The sequence below is a fragment of the Watersipora subatra genome, chromosome 11 (genome assembly GCF_963576615.1).
Source record: "Watersipora subatra chromosome 11, tzWatSuba1.1, whole genome shotgun sequence".
Taxonomy (NCBI): Eukaryota; Metazoa; Bryozoa; class Gymnolaemata; order Cheilostomatida; family Watersiporidae; genus Watersipora; species Watersipora subatra.
Genome location: NC_088718.1, coordinates 25637835 through 25655774, shown reverse-complemented (window position 1 = coordinate 25655774; position 17940 = coordinate 25637835). Strand labels below are relative to the sequence as shown.

General features: G+C 37.4%; 1 protein-coding gene across 2 annotated transcripts in view; it reads left to right on the top strand.

Moving 5' to 3' along the window:
- Window positions 1–1502: 1502 nt before the first annotated feature.
- The window catches only part of LOC137408823 (methanethiol oxidase-like), a 45118-nt gene continuing 28680 nt past the window's right edge, over window positions 1503–17940 (top strand). For both annotated transcript variants that reach the window (XM_068095403.1, XM_068095404.1), the window contains exons 1-3: window positions 1503–1639; window positions 12028–12194; window positions 16870–17052. In XM_068095403.1, the coding sequence (XP_067951504.1) occupies window positions 1627–1639; window positions 12028–12194; window positions 16870–17052 (363 nt within the window). In that variant the 5' untranslated portion in view covers window positions 1503–1626. The remainder of the gene's footprint in view (window positions 1640–12027; window positions 12195–16869; window positions 17053–17940) is intronic.

Below are 17940 nucleotides of genomic sequence, written 5' to 3'. Positions count from 1 at the left end.
CCCAATGAATTTGCACCCTACTGTTTCAACCATTCAAAGTTGCACTATAGATCTTTCCAACACTCATGATATCTGACTCAAAACCAAACTTGTTAAAGTAATTTCGCTTTCAGGTCAAGGTTGTTTTTCAATTATTGCGGAGTCAACTAGTTGCATCAACTAAGTCAAGATGCCTGATCGCAATTTATCGCAATGCTGAAATTGTATTATTGATTATGACCAATCAGCAGTGAATGTTTCATACCCATTTGGAAACTCATGGAAATGCAGTGATTGTCGTAAGAGAAAGGAATTGTTAGAACTCTTTCATGATATACAGGTAGGTATACAGACTTTGTCTATAGAAAACCGTGTTCTTATAGCTAATTCTACTTAGCAGATTTTAAAATTGTGAAGATTTTCAGTTGAATCATATGAGCATGTGTTTAAGATACAATATGTTTATGTATTTGACTACTAATATTATATATATTTCATGACAATAAGCTAAAAGTAATTTAGCGGTCAAACAAGCAGATTAAGCTTGTAGACTAGCAGGGAGCTGAGGCTATATTAAATTTGCATTCTTTTCTCAAATTTTGTCTTAAATCACACCATAATGTTAACCAAGTACAGTCGACCCCATCTTTTCAAACTTACTTCCCAAACTTTCAAATTTGCGGACAACATCTGGTGTTTGGACGATAGTCCAATGCGACCATGTATGTCCAAAGAATGACAACTATGGCCAATAGATGGCTCTCGCAACAGACAACACTAGCAAACCTTGCATCTGAGTCAGCTTTGTGCTGTAGTTTTCATTTTTTATTGCTACTGCAATTAATATTATACCGAACCTACTGCAGGTTTAACCTTAGTTTACTCTCCTGAATATACTGTTTGTACATATTGTAGCCTGAGATCTCACCTATACTGTTTATACATATCGTAGCCTGAGATCTCAACTATACTGTTTAGACATATTGTAGCCTGAGATCTCGACTATACTGTTTATACATATTGCAGCCTGAGATTTCAACTATACTGTTTGTACATATTGCAGCCTGAGATCTCAACTATACTGTTTATACATATCGTAGCCTGAGTCTTTGTGCAAGATAGTAACAGCTGTATAATATATCATACAGTACTTTACAGTACAGTACTCAATTATCAATGACCGGACATTTTCAAAGTCTTAACATGGCCTCAGTTTGTACTAGGGCAAACAAACGAGGGTCGGCTGTAATCGGGTGAGACATGATCTAAGGCTAGAGGAGTGAGTAAACCCGCTTCAAATTTTGTTTGGACGAACATTGTATTGAGTCTTTTCTTTGAACCTGAGAAGAGAGAGACACTCAAATCAGGCTGGCAACACTAAACATGCTAAAAGCTGCAGCGGAGCGTGTAGCATCCAATTGCCATGCTCAATAGTTGTTCCCATCTTGGATTAGTTCAAATATTTGTTTACAGCAGGCGCCACTTTTCAAGGCTATTGTCGGGCAGTGACACGCCTTGCCTCTATCGGCTTGACAAACACAGACTACAGAATCAACAAATTGCATGTCAAAAGAGACGCGGCCACGCTACTCAGTCAGTCTGTGCTCACGTGTTTGAGAAACAGGCGGCTTCGGAGGAACCTTCGAGATGGCAAGCCAAGGTAGGTGGATGTTGCAGGATAAACAAGTTGCTGACACTTGTTGCATGTTGAGACCAAGTGATTATGCTATTTTAACATATTATATGAGTTTTTATTAATAATAGATATTTTGTGCAGTTATATTAAAAGCTGATGTCAGCTGTATCTTCACGATTTATGCATTTTAGAAAAATGTGTCCTCAGTAACAAATCTTGTGTTGAAATTTTTTTGCATGGCTGTTTCTCCCTATTCTATTCCGGTACCATTTTAGGGCACATGTTTTAGATTTGTCATTTTTGGTGTATCTCTCAGGCAGTTGAGACTGACAATGATAGTCAGTTATCCAGCGTATAGATGTAGGGGGTGTTACTCGTGGCCCGCAAAATGTCGAACAGTCAGACTTCATATTGTTACTTTGAGAAACTGCAATTTCAAATGGATTTTTCTAGCGAGGCAACCTAGATGAATTGTGTGGAAGATTGCAAGGGCCTTTGTGACATGGGAAAGTTTTCTATGCTTCATATAGCTGTTTTGTGTATTTAAGGATCTCTCCTTTGTTTGATATCTTTTGTTGTCTTGGCTGTGGTTGTGTCTATGGTTGTGTCTAGGTTAGTAACAGCTATTCGCTAGCATACTAGATGGTCAGAACAGTCAGTTATACCTATCGTTCCATGACAGCAGGTCATTACATGTGCTACTGTAAATCCGTCTCTGGCCTTTCGATTGTATTCACTCTTGTGCTAATGAGCAGAATGATTCCATAGATAAAACCATAGACAGAACTATAAATAGAATGATGAATGAAACTTTTTAAAAGTTTATATCTTAACAGTTAGCTGTAGGGCCTGGTGACAGTTAGCTGTAGGGCCTGGTGACAGTTAGCTGTAGAGCCTAGTGACTTTTCAAAAATGTATATAAAATTTTTAAATTTTACAAAATACCAACTTTGTAGTTTTTGGCCTTCAAGCTGCATGCGTGCATTTATTATATACTATTGTTTTATGGTCTGAATTTAGCCTTGGATTTAACTAGTATGCTAATATGTATGTGGTGTTATCATAGTCAGTTATAGATATAGCTCTGCATAATTTGCAAGTAGTCGGAGCTGAGGCACAGTCAATGTTAATGTTTATCATTGGATAATTGAGAAAGCAAAGTGCGAGTCTTAAGTTCTTTGTAACAAACATATCACCATGATCTCAGGCTATTCGGAGATTTGAAAAGGTAGACAGCTCTAATTTACATTTGAAGATCAAGTATCATGCCTGCTTAGCTTTCTGCAAGCAGAGGCTATGCATGGGTTTAAGAGTCAGTGTTGTACACACAATGACTCTGTAGTCTTGGCTGGACATGTCTTGGAGGTTCTTTACCACCTCCAGTGGTGAAGAGACCTCAATGACTGGAAACATGCCTAGTTGCAGAGAGTATTTTAAGGTTGAATATCTTTCCTATTACCACCACTGCTGTTTTTCCTGTTTCCTGTTGTTCTGGGAATTCAACACCAACCAGCAGTTTGGTGGTCAGGCATTCTAGCCCACTAGGCATGCCACTGATGCTCTCTAAATACTATACATTATTATTAGAATCAGTCTGCATCACCTGGTCTTGGTTTAAAGTCCAATTATCGACTCCTTTGAACTAAACTAGCTTCGTGCATCACTTTCCTAGGCACAGTTATCCCTAATCATGTCAAATCACAAACGCATCATCTGCCATGAAAGCCACTCTAACATGCCTGCTACGCGCTTGTCCGGAAGCTTGTTCGGGAGCTCACCTGTCATACCAGTCATCAGTCACTATGTTTCCATGGTGCGCAGTACTGCGAAGCAGCCCCCTCCGAAGTCGAGGGGATTGTACGTTTCCATGCTGCGCAGTGGTTTTCAGCAAATACCGCAAATTAGCCAGAGAAGAGAAATTGTATAAATTGAATCGCCTGATGGAGAAATAGAATCGATCACGGATACCGAACGTCATAAACAGTCTTTTTTTATTATTCTGTCGTCATTATACTTTTATTTACAATACACATTCACAAGGTTTTACAAACCTTAACACACTTTTTACATAGTAATACATTTTTAATAAGTATTTTCAAGTAATATATTATTTAAACGTTAATTTAGGACTTGCCACCTATTTTTCGAAGTGTTGGCATCGATAACAAAGTCCAGGAAAGTAATCACCTTATCATCCTCGTGAATGCAGACTATAATTAAATTTATGTGAAAGAAGATCGGAAGAATAGTGAAAAAACAAGATTAGCAGAACAACCTTTGTACTAGTTTATTGCCATCGAAAAATCTGTCTCCACGGCATGAGAGCTATGCGCAGCCACTGCGCAGTCGCTGTTTCCTTGCTGCGAATTTGCACTGGCTTCGCACTGATCAGTGCGCAGTGATTTCAGTGCGAAGACGCCGTTTCCATGATTCGGAGATAGCGCAACTCCGAAGCACTGCGCATCATGGAAACATAGTGAGTGTCACTCAAGCTCACCAGTGTTTTTTGGAATATGGGTCAAATCTTGTAGGGCTTGAGACATCATGAGCTTTATTTGCACCTAGATAATTGTTGACACAAACCAATCATATAAAAATCCCAACATATAATATTTTTACTAAATTATCAAATAATATATTAGGTTTTGCTTCTATAGAAACAAACAATAAAGTTTTGCACTTTTGAAGATGCTAGAAGAGCGTTCAACCAAAACTTATCCTATTTTTCATTGTTTGCTAGACTCAAGGCTGCCATAAGGCAGTCAAAGTTGACCTCTTGCTGACCTGGTTACATAAGCATGATGGCATGGCCAGTGCTAAGCAAATCGGAGTAAGAAACTTGACAGCCAACATTAAATGAGAGTTGTCACCTTTTATTGGTTTTCAGCACTATTGGTACCATCTATACCATGGTAAATATTCCAAGTGCCTTGATGTGAAACCGAGCCATCAATCAGTTCATGATTTCAGCAAATAGTTTTTTTCTAACTCAAGTAAAGTTTCTAGAGAATGATATTTTAGCAGAACTTCAAACTGCTGAGTTGAAGCTTTTTTATCTAGATGAAGCCCAAAACGCCGGCTCTTGAGTCTGTAAACATCAATCTGGCTTTTAGATCCTAAAACTAACGGCAACCTGATAAGTAACCGATTATATTTGATCAAGAGCCCGGTATGAGTTGCCTCCCTCATCACTAATTTATTCCTTCATAATGTGAACATCGCGCAATCACAGTTGGCCAACGCATCATGGCAGTTATACAAAATGTATTTATAAGAGCATCGTTAAATAAATGCAATATTAAGGTTAACATTAATAAAGCCGCTACATCGGCTTACGGTAGCGGAAGAGCCAACTGTTATATAATAGTTATTTGTTGTGTTTCTCCTACATTCATGTAGAACGGTGTACATGATAATTCAGTTGCTTCCTAAGAAATATGTTGGCTTGATGGAAGATAACATCAAATGGGGCGAATAAGCTAAATAAATAATTTGTGATTGGTTGTATAAATTTCACCAGTAAACACTTACTACGTTATTAGGGCTTAATTAGTGGTTAATACTATGTTATTAGGGTGTGGTTAGTACTATGTTATTAGGGCCTGGTTAATCAACGTGGCAACCTTTTATCAAATATCAAATGTTTCATTCTTGCAAAATATGAAAATGGCCTTTGCAAATGATGTGCAAAAAATGCCATGTAAGTTATTCCATTTTAAACATTGTTCATACTTCAATCGCTCTATTTTGAAAGTGTGCTGCTAATTGAGACACAACTGCGTCACTATGACCTCTGATGCAAGTCTTTATTTGTTTAACAAAGTATCAGCGTTGGGCCACAACAGGCAAGTTTTCATTAAAACACTTATTGCATGCTAACTTAATGTGAGCACAACTACTAATCCACATCATCTGCCAGACATACACATAGCCCCTGTTACTGTTGTGTCATGGCCGGCTTGTGGTTGCTCTTACTGCCAGACATACACATAGCCCCTGTTACTGTTGTGTCATGGCCTGCTTGTGGTTGCTCCTAGATTGGTATGAACCATAGGAATATCATGAAAGGGCTCTTGGAGCAAGCCAGTATCTGACCTGCTTTTGTCTATGTGTAAAGACTAGCTTTGTCACCCTTGACCTCCGTCACACGCATTTGCTATTTTTATGATTAATATTTATTTGGTATATGAATTTTAATCTACTGCTAAATATTGTTATATTTTATCAGACTGTTTTAGCATGTTGTTTAAGTTTCTAATAATAATAAATATATGGAGTCCGCAGTATTTTTACAGTTTGTGCATGTTCAAAAAAATGTTTCTTCAATGACAGATTTTGTCAAGTCCATGGTTTTTTATAGTTTTTTTTCTGTTGACGCGTCGGTATAATCTATCTAATGAACTCTAAATGTTGTGTTAAGTTTTATACTGGTATAGATAAAAAGAATTCTTTGTTTAACAAATATTAAACACTTTTTAATTAAATTACTAGTAAAGTTGATCTATTAATTCCAGTCTTATATTCGTGAGACTAAAGCTGCTGTATTCTAGATCACATATAAGTCAGTCGGTTGTGAAGAAATGAAGTGAATATTGGATTCCCTAATAACACGTTGTACAATCATACAATCATAGCAAGTTTTGGTTGTGGCTACTTATACCAAATTGAAAACAACCGAAACCATTTGATTGCAAGCTTTTACGCTTCTGTTGTTTCTGACTAGGAAATCTTCACCTTGGTTGTCATGTTGATAACTCGTTTAAAGTGTCAAAATCTCTCTATTATATATTTAATGAAGCATTTAGATCGATTTAGCCATATTATATCACAATTAACTAGTATACTAATCATGAAGAAATGTGAATAAGGTATGAGTTAGTGAGCAATTGCTGCCAGCGTTGCTAGTGCTGCCTTGCAACTTTCTGACAACATAATTACTACAAAAGAAAATTAAAGAATAAAATTCTTTGAGTGTTCAAAGTTTAAAGATGTAGTTGCGTCAAAATTTAAGTTGATCTTAAAAGAAAGCATTTTTTTTCTCTATCAGTTGATATGTTGTTTGTTGTGTTACGCGATCGCATTGCCAAGATATTTGAAGATTAAAACCGAAAAAATCTGATCGCCGTAAAAACACTCAGGCCACAAAAACGTGCCCAGCCTCGCCAAAAATGATGTCACGCGTTTGGCAACCTGTCTCTATCTCTCGTATTCACATCGGCTATTTGCGATAAAAGTCTAGTCTTACGCGGCTCTATTGGCATATATCTTATTTTGTATTTGCTCATGTTGGCTAGAATAAAATTTTAAATCCTGCTACAGATGCATTATTATGAATGTTTAAAAGGCCTCAAATAACGAAAATTGAAAATTTGTTCTACTCACTTTCTCCAAATGTTGTGTAAACATTTGGGTACCGACTACCAATTCTACCGGTCTACGGTAATTCTGTCAAGTCACTTTTGTAGAACGCGGTGTTTGTATCAGCACAGTTCTGCATCTTCCCATACAAACGATATACAGCCTCCCATAAGCCCCGCCCACATTATGTCGCCTATTACCTATTGCCTACGTACTCGTTTTTTGCTAGTAGTATTCTTACCGAATACTAGATAAGTGAAATAAGCAAGCTCTTTGAAAAGAATATAGACAGGGATAGAGTTTTAAGAATGAGAAGTCTGCTGCAAACTGGATTTGAACTCACATTCTCCAGTTCTGCGGACACCCATATACCATATCCGATACACTACAATATTCTGCAAATCATGTTTTGCATTATCTTCAACAATATTATTTTATTATATAATTTTTACAAGCAAAAATATTTTCATCTCGGCATAAAACTTTTATTAAAAATATTCATCAAGTCGTGGCCACTCAGATAGTATTAGCTGATACAATAAGACAAATTCATCTACTGCAACAAACTCAAACAAAACATCATCCAGCACGCATTCAAGTTTCTCTTTCCCCTTTATGGCAGTTTCAACACTGACAAAGCTTCTTCGGCTGGTGGGACGACATAAACATTCTGTAATCAGTAAAAAAAATGCAATAAATATATGTCATTCTAAAGCGTATCTATTGACAGCTTCCAAATTGGGAGTTAAATAGATTGCGAGTGTAATTTTAAAAACGAATAAACATTTAATAAAGGCACAAGTACGCCAAGCCAACGATTCAAAGCTTTGGTTCTGGAAATTAAAGATTTGCAATGATCAATCGATTTTACCAACTTCCTTTCGAGTGAAAATAATTTGTAATCATGACTCTAATTTACCAAAGAAAATTCGAAAAAAATATTACAGCTAGGTAAAACGGCAGATAAGCTATGAAACGATGATTGGAGATAGCAAAGAATTATCATTTTATTAATTAGTATATGTATTTATGACTATAAAAAATATTACATTTGCTAAAGTATAGAAGACTCTAAGTTAATTTACCTACATTCTGTCTTCTTCTGCAGCAAAACGCTGCTGATGCCTGTCAGCTTTGGCCATAGGTTGTCTACTCTAATCTTTTACTAAAAGTTGCTCAGATAACTCTGAGTAGCGGTCGCTCGAACTTGAAGCCATTTTAAAACTATGTATAACTTAGTAATTGTTGAAACGCGTTGAATCAGTAACGAGTAATGAGATCTAATTTGGAGAATCTTCGAGATCACAGACAACGCGTTTTACGAGTGATAACATTTATTACGACCTATATAAAAATTTCGCACGCATGATTGGCTAACGAATCGACCTCATATTTATCGCTTGTGGTTTCGTTTCAGATAACAAGCTTGTGACGTCACGAAATAGCCACCCGCTGGAACGTGAGCTTTTTAAAAGAGGGCCTCATTCAAACGCATATATCTCTGGACAGGGTTGGTCTACAAAGACAAAAATGGCATCAAATTGTAGCTGATGTTTTAGCCTTTTATGGGTCCTAATTTCATTTTTGATGCAACTACATCTTTAAGGTTAGAAAACTCTAGTCAGGAATAATTAGTAAATGGTATTCTAGCACCGCTATGGATCACTTTAATTTACTTAATGCTTGGAGCTATGGAAGATGAGTGTAAAATGGAACAGCTAGTTTGAGCTTAGTAATCAATATTGCAATTAGTCACCTACGATGTTATTGCCATAGAATCAATTTCGTATAACCACAGGCTATAGTTACTAAAATAAACAAAGAATGCTAAAAGTAAGAGCAGTAGAAATGAAAAAACAAGTAAAGAAGAAAACTAGCCGCAAGCCCCAGATAGTAAAGAAGCTAGTACTGTGATTAGACCTGTGATTAGACCTGTGACAAGTTTGTAAAACTGCATGAACAGCGGTTAAGCCTTTCGCTACCAAAGGCATACAGCTCAGAATTGACTATCATACGGGCCAATCAGTAGCGTACTTTAAGCCTTGGACATTGGTTCAAAGAAGTTTCATTAAAAAATGATAAGTACGTCTACGTCAGATCGAAATAAGAACGACTGAAATGTGGAAAACGTTTAAAATGTAGTAGCTTGCAATGCATTTTAATGAGAATCTTTCACAAGTGCCGTCTCCATCTTTCACAAGTGCCGTCTCCATCTTTTGCAAGCAAGAACCGTTTTTAAAAAAATTGTGAGTACCAAAACTCGCTTGAGTTGCGGGTTTTTGTCATTTTCATCTTGTGGATGGCGGAAACTTGCGGATTAACCGCGTCTTGGGAACCTTGAGATTATCAGCGACATGTGGTTAGCCTTTAGATTTTTATCAGAATTATTGAAGAGATAAGTCAAGAGTATCTAGGTCACATCAACATATTTAAACATCCCTGGAAGGTTTGTATAAACGAACAGTTTGCTTGATGACTCATCTTCTACCTGAGATGTCAGCAATAGGAATGTCATCTCTTCAAACCCTGGACCCTCAAAGTTATCTTCAGCTTATAATTCCATACAGCGATAGCGTAGCGACACACCCCCGTGTGGCGCTGTAATACCAACATGAAAAAAGCCGTGTCACCCTCGTTCCGCCGTGATTCAGTGTCACTATTTGGATGCGAAAACCCATGTGATGCGCCATCTTTGTGTTTTACGTCTATGCAATTGCGCGTACGCATAGGACTTGCTTTCCTGTTATTTCATAAGTGTTGCGCAACCATCACTCTACTACAGCTCCTTATGGAAACTTGACTGCTTGAGCTTGGCCCAGCGTAGAGCTTAAGGCTGGTTCACACTACATCGCCGTATTTCAGCGTTGATGCCACAGTACTTCAGCGATTGTCAATGATATCCATGTTTACACTATCACGAACCCATTCGCGTTTCCATCAGGAAATACTCCGTGACATATATCTTTTTAAATTATCGCGAAAAAGCCTCTTTGTTTTCGCATGCGGGAATCAAAAACTAGTCCCACAGCGACTATCATAAACGAATATGAGTAAATCACGCTATTCACGACCGTGAATTATCATCGCTGAAATAGTTCACACTTGAAAGGCGGTCGTCGGTGCTTGGTGAAGCATCAAGAAAGTTTGACATCTGCAAACTTTCCCGACGTATCTGCGATGCTTCGGCGATGGCATCAATTCACGGTTCACATAATCGACGACTAACGCCGAAATGACAAGGCCGAAATGACAACGCCGAGGTACAGCGATATAGTGTGAACCGGCATCTAGTCCCTGGCGCACCCAGGTGTCGCTAATATAGCAGGTGTTATGCAAGTGACTTTTCTTGAAAAAAAGGTAAAACCGGTAGAATTGGGTAAAGGATTGAGCTGAACCTCATCCTTAAATAACTCTATCTCTGCAATTAACTCCTGTTCTAAACAGATTAGGCTATTTTATTCTAAGCATAGACCTATAGACTACACTTGATATATAGTACAGTTAATAGGTCTACGATTCTAAACAAGCATGCTAAAATATCCTGCATGAGGGTCGTACACAAAGTAATTACTTAAAATGATGATAAATCTGATATGTGTTGAGCCAAAATAAAGTATTATTGAAAATAGGCAAGCATTGTTAATTTTTATATAATTTAACCTAATACTTGAGAAGGTGCTAATATACCAAGTTATCCTAGCACTAAGTTTTATTTGTAACGACAATAACTTGATACCGATCAAACGTTTTGAATACTCTCGTCATTTCTCCAACTACAGTCGACCCTCGCAGTATGAGGTTGAATCGTTCTCAGAGTTAGTTTGTATTGCTGCTTATTTGTATTATGAGGCAATTTTTTGCAATCAAGTGAATATGGAAATAATTAATTTAATGTAATCTCTTAAAAGCTTGTTTGTGAGTTTGTTTTATAAATAGATTGGGTGCAGTTCAAACAAGTAAACAGCACTGTATATTTGAACAATATAAATAAATAAAATGAATAACAATATAAATAAACAACATAAATAACAATATAGATAAACAACACTGTATATGTAATATGAATAAATCGGTGCATACCAAAATAATAATGTTTTATTAATCTACTACACTTTAGTGAAGACCATCTGAGAGTATGAAAGAAGGGAGAGCTCAGGTTCTCATTTGTCATTAGAATCTTTGTTTGGATGAGACAAACATTTGTATGAAGAGCTCATCCAATGAGGCATACAAACTGCAAGCGTTTGTTGTATTGTAATTAGCCAATAGCATCGCAGAGTGTTGCAGCTAGCTAATAGCATCTCAGAGTGTTGTAGTTATCCAATAGCACCTCAAAGAGTTGCAATTAGCCAATAGCATCTCAGAGATCTGCAATTAGCTAATAGCATCTCAGAGTATTGCAGTCGGTCCATAGCATCTCCGAGTATTGCACTTAGCCAATAACACCTCAAATAGTTGCAGTTAGCCAATAGCATCAGAGAGCGTTGTAGTTAGCCAATAGCATCAGAGAGTTTTGCAGTTAGCCAATAGCATCTCAAATAGTGGCAGTTCGCCAATAGCATCAGAAAATGTTGCAGATAGCCAATAGCATCAGAGAGCGTTGTCGTTAGCCAATAGCATCAGAGAGTGTTGCAGTTAGCCAATAGCATCAGAGAGTGTGGCAATTAGCCAATAGCATCTGAGAGTTTTGCAATTAGCCAATAGCATCTCAAATAGTGGCAGTTAGCCAATAGCATCAGAGAGTGTTGCAGTTAGCCAATAGCATCAAAGAGCGTTGCAGTTAGCCAATAGCATCATAGAGTGGTGCAGTTAGCCAATAGCATCAGAGAGTGTTGCAGTTAGCCAATAGCATCATAGAGTGGTGCAGTTAGCCAATAGCATCATAGAGTGGTGCAAAGCAACATTTCTTGGTGGCAGCAAAGGAAGCAGCTGTTAGTAATAATATCTTTATTGTTGAAAGCTAATAAAAACACTTCCCCAGATTAAAATTTCATCTTATATCACATTTCTGTATCATTTTTCCAAATTCCAGACTGCTGTAATTGGTATTGTAGCAACATGCGACAAGTGCAACGGGCCAGGGTATGCGACCCCTCGTGACGCTATGAAACTAGCTCCTAGAGAGAAAATAGTCTATCTCCCATGCATCCAGCCTCAGGCTGGAAAGAGAGACTACTTGGCTACAGTCTGTGTTGATCCCAACAGCTCAGACTATGGCAAGGTAAGACAACAACCTGATGTATTAATGCCGCTAAAACTAGTTATGTCAATTTAGTACAAAGGTGATATTAAGGTTAGATATCTTCTTCCAAGAAAGAAACAGATCGATGAATCTTCTACAGATGAAAAGTTGGTGCACACTTTATTTTTGGTTGCGGGTTAATTTGAGCACCAGACAACAGGTTTTCAGCTTAGAGGCTGTGATAAGTCATCTTTCACAATTCGAATGCGAGGTTGTTGAATATTGGCCAAAAAATACTAAATCAAGGTCATTTTGTATGACCAGTTATTATGCTGCAATGGTAACAGTATCCTTGACAACTTTGAAAATACAAAAATTGGACTCGACTCACAGCGGCTTACATACCAGCAAAATGTGTAGCCGATGAATGATGTAAACATTTTTTATATAATAATACAACAGCGAGCGTGTGTTTGCTTGTTCACGGCAACTCACATTCTTCAGCCACGCTTGCAGTTTGAGATAAAAAATGGTTATAAACGGGATTCGAACTCACGTCGTTCAGTTTAGTAGACTTAAACTCTATCACCAAGAGAATAGCTTTGCAGCTAGTCAGCAATATTGGGTTAAAAATTGAATTGAGGAAAAAATTGAAGATGAGAAGGTCATGATGTCTAGACTGGATTTTCCAAACGGTTCATCAATTTTGAAAAACTATCTTTGATCCATAAGTCTCTGGTTTACTTTATTATGGGTACCAGAACCATGGTAATGGTAGCATAATTTGCTCAAATATTTACGTCTGGTTCTATATTTTCTTTCGAAAGAAAAAAATTAATCTTGGCAAGCTAGAGAAATGAAGGGCAATCAATATGTTGTTCAATTGGTTTCAGCTCTTTTTGCCAATCACTTACATACGAGGTCTGATCCAAAAGTTCCCGGAATGGAGTTGTATACACTTGCATATTCACATGATGGAAAAATCCATTGCAGCATTTGCTGGGAAACGCCTCCGAAGTGTTGTCACAAACTTTCAAGTTGCTATGACAATGCGTTCTCATGTGAGCCGACGATATGTCAGGGTCTGTCAGTTGCTTCGGTCAATTTTTAAATCTTTTTTATTGTCATGTTTAATAAACCGGAGCAGCGTATTTGCATTGAATTTTGAGTGAATTTATGGAAAACAAGGATATTATGACCTCCGAAATAAAGTTTTGATCATTCCTGAAAGCTTCCTTAAAATCGTTGCAAGCATCCTGAGCTCTTTTTGGTCATCTGTTAGCGACTCGTCTCATGTTTAAATTATCAGTTAGAACTTTTTGACCAGTTCCAAAACTAAGTCCAGTCTCCAGATATCTCTCTAATTATTAAACGTCGATCTGCCATGACTAGTGACCTCACACTGTCGATTTATGAGCAGGTTTTTGCCGACGCTGGTCTGCCAGACCTAACATCACCTTCAGTGCTGTCCTTCACAAAAACGTTTGTACCACTCAAAAATTTGTGTTTTCTTTAGAGCAGCATCTAAAAAAGCAATAGTTAACATTTCAACTGTATGAGTATTTGTTTTCTCTAATTTCACACTAAATTTAATGCAAATACGCTGTTCCAGTTGATTAAATATGACGATAAATTTGTCAAAAAATCACCGAAAGCACCTGACAAACCTTGACATGTCATTGACTCCCGTGAGAACGCGTTGTCATAGCAACCTGAAATTTTGTGGCAACGTTTTGAAGGCATTTCCCGGCAAGCGCTGCAATGGCTTTCTCTATCGTATGAATATGCAAGTGTATACAACTCCATTCCGGGAACTTTTGTATCAGACCTCGTATAGCTTACAGCATGTGGGCATTGGAGACAGAGCATTGTTTGGACTTGGACTATGGTGCGTTGACTACAAGAATGAACAAACAGCACATTTTATTTGTCAGTTGAGTAGACAACTTCTGACAACCTGTTGATGACTCGAACGAAGTACTTTGGAAGCCAATTCCTTATCAGTTCCTTATTCCACAAAAATCACTTTGTGTGCCTAACCTTAGCTGATAGATTGCTACCGATGGTAACAACCACATCATGAAGTTTTACACAATTTTTTTTACAACAGTTATTCCTATTGTAGCCTCAAAACCTGGTTATGCAAATTGCTGTTTTGTTGCTGCAACTTGAAGAATTCACCGATTATTTGGTGCCTAATGATAAATTATGATGATTTTTTGTAACGCTTTGGGCGAAACAACGATTTCATATTGCTTGACATGAACTGTCAGCAGTCACGACATTACCTAGTAAAATTACTGATCAAAATTGATTCATTTTAGTTTTGTAAGGTTTGTAAATAATTACCATAACTGCTCTACTTTCAAACTATATTTTTAATTTAGCTAATAGGAATGTCATAACATACCCACAAACCTCAACTTGTTGGCTACCGTGCCGGTTCTCCCTGGGGTGCGTGTAGAGTTCAATAGAAATTGCATCACAAAGCAACCCATCAGCCTGTTCAGCTGCGTGTTTATCACGTGTGATAAGGATGCAACAGCCTACAGGCAGTTTGCAACTAACCTCGCCAAACAGTCATTTTTAAACAATGGGAGTCGTTAATAGCCAAGCACACTGCAGATTTACTATTCTGTTCTAAATAGCTCCTGATCTTACCCTAGGATACTTATGTATTCACCTCATCTAACTTTCGCGTTCTCGCGGAGTCATCTTCTCGCGAAAATTTCATGCGCGAAACTAAACTATCATAACGAACGAGCGAAAACGCAAATTAAATAGCTTTGTTCATTGATAGTCCAAGAAACCAACGGCAGCATGCGATCAAATTGTATCATCTACTTCGCCCACACCATTCTACCTGCGGTTCACAATTACAAACTAGTCCCAAATTGAAATTTTTTTCTTATCGGTGAACCAGGCCCGTATTCCCTGGAGCAGCTGGCCGGCTGAGCCGTCCCAACTTTTTAGGAACTTTCCGTGGCTAAGTACAGTCAAACTCAGATAACTTGCCCTCGAATAAAATTTATATGATAGATTTAATCTCAAACACAAGGTTAACTCGAACGGATTTGTTTGGTTCGTTCCCACGCAATGATAAGTTGCTTCAGATAACTCGACCTCAACGTCATTTATTCGAAAAATTATTTGCCCAACAGCTATGGAGACGGTTTTTATCGCTCAGGAATATCACTTTATTCCAAGCCATAGAGACAAACATCAACTTTTAGTAGTTCTTAGGCGTCATTATTATCATCATCAGTGGCAAAATATTCTTGTTAACGACCTTTATAAAGGTTTGCAAAATATCAAGTTTTACTAAATATCCGCTTGGCCATGTCCCATCGAAAGCGTGGAAACTTCTGTATGAACTTAAAATAAAATCGGCAAAATTGATCTTTGTTAAAACGCTCAAAAGAAGAAGATGTCTTTTTTTTGAGCGTTTTAACTGCGGTCAAATTTTGCCCATTTTAATTTAAAAACGTCTTGTCAGTCACATCACCTAAAACAAAACAAATCTCAAAAAATAGAAAAATGTTGATACTTTCCGATAAAATATTTTAAAACTTCACACAAAAGGCCCTGCTGAGGCCCTACATAAGAAAAACCTGTTGGGGGCTTACACCGCCCCCCTCAACACCCCCAGGTGTTCATAACTAGTCACCTAACATTAGCCGCCCCAACTTGCAACCAGTGAATACAGACAGGCCTGCAGTGAACTGAACCTGAGGAATCTAATTATGTTTGTTCCACTGCATTTATTTTCACATCACTATATTTTTGCACTCATCAGAGCTGCGAAATTAGGGTGCAGTGAAATTTTACTCTGTATGCTACTCACGAAACTAAATACTAGCGAAATATAAGTGTCCTAGGGTATGGCTAGTTGGTCATGCCTATTAGTTAGTATTGTGGTAGAGAATGTGCTGATCGCATAAGCTTCAGCTCGAGTCTTACAAGATTTTTATTAACCTTGAGTATTAACCTTGAGTATTAACCTTGAGTATTAACCTTGAGTATTAACCTTGAGTATTAACCTTGAGTATTAACCTTGAGTATTAACCTTGAGTATTAACCTTGAGTATTAACCTTGAGTATTAACCTTGAGTATTAACCTTGAGTATTAACCTTGAGTATTAACCTTGAGTATTAACCTTGAGTATTAACCTTGAGTATTAACCTTGAGTATTAACCTTGAGTATTAGCCTTGAGTATTAACTTTGAGTTAACCTTGAGTATTAACCTTGAGTATTAACCTTGAGTATTAACCTTGAGTATTAACTTTGAGTATTAACCTTAAGTATTAACTTTGAGTATTAACCTTGAGTATTAACCTTGAGTATTAACCTTGAGTATTAACCTTGTGTGTGGCTTCAATTAATTTAATGTGGCCTTTAATTAGAAAATTAATTTCACGTACAAAAATTATATCAAAAAGACTTATAGAAGGAGTAATGTCAAACTGTCAGCCTATTTAATGTCAAACTGTCAGCGTAGGTGTTATTAATATGAATAGCTCACAGACTATCAAGGTCAACTGACTAGTAATAGAGGTCTGTTAAGAGGAAACTGTTGTTTACGAAACTCAAGAGCTCAAATTTAAACAAATATTGACCTCTTCATTGAATAGTTAGAATAAAATAATCAATTTTATTGCAAGAAGTTTGCACTGAAGTTCTTTATTTTTCTAAGCCAAGTTACACTTTTGCAGGTAATCCACCGACTGTACACGCTGCATGACAATGATGAACTCCATCACTCTGGCTGGAACACCTGTGCCAGTTGCTATGGTAACCCGGCTGCTAGGAGAACCAAATTAATCCTGCCATGTCTTGGCTCGAGCAGAATCTATGTCATAGACACAACTGAGGAGCGGGCCCCAAAGATCCATGCTGTAAGTTTTCTGCCGAAAGCTCTCCCCATTTTACCACCTGACTTTTTTTTAGACGCTCTCTCTCTCTTCAACCGGTTCACATCGGTCAACTTTCTTGTTTAAAACCCACAGGAAACATTCAAATCCAAAGTCAGTAGACATTGACGAAAAACAAGATTTATGATATAAATCGAAATGTTTGACTCGACCGAACTGTTTTGCTGCGTTTGACCATTATAAACCTCGACAGCATGTGGGCAGAGATTCGAGGTGAACGAGACTGAAATAATGACTACCAGTTTCCATCATGAAGTATTCATCCAACGTTCAGCTGTTGCCATGGCAACTACTGTGTTCCCATAATCTAAAAATTTAGTAAAAATTAAATTTAATAAAGATAAAATTGAGGCAATATGTCGAAGAATGATTTTTTATGTACTCTAGGTTCTTAGACTGAGGCTCATTGACCAACTAAGTCGATCGATCTATCATTGCTATACATTGATTAATATGTACAAACTTGAAGCGATGATATCTTTTTATACTTAGTAACAGGTTTTTTGCCAAAGAAAAGGCTGAGTTTGCCGTTGATACACAATTTATCGACAGCCATTGGTTATTTGTTATTCTGCATCTATTTATACTTCAGTATGAAAATCCTTTGGGCAGGTCGATGCGCGTCGTTCCTTTGGGCAGGTCGATGCACGTCATTTAATGGAAATACTGCTCCGTCTGTTCATCACACAATGTTGATAAACGAAAATTTGATGGATTAAAACATTGACAAAAATGTAGCCATTTACTGACATTGAGCTAGTAAAGATCACTAAATATTGATATGATTGCTGCAATACAACCATGGAAAGAAAAACTAGTCTTTGAAATATCGATCCGGCACTGTCAATAACT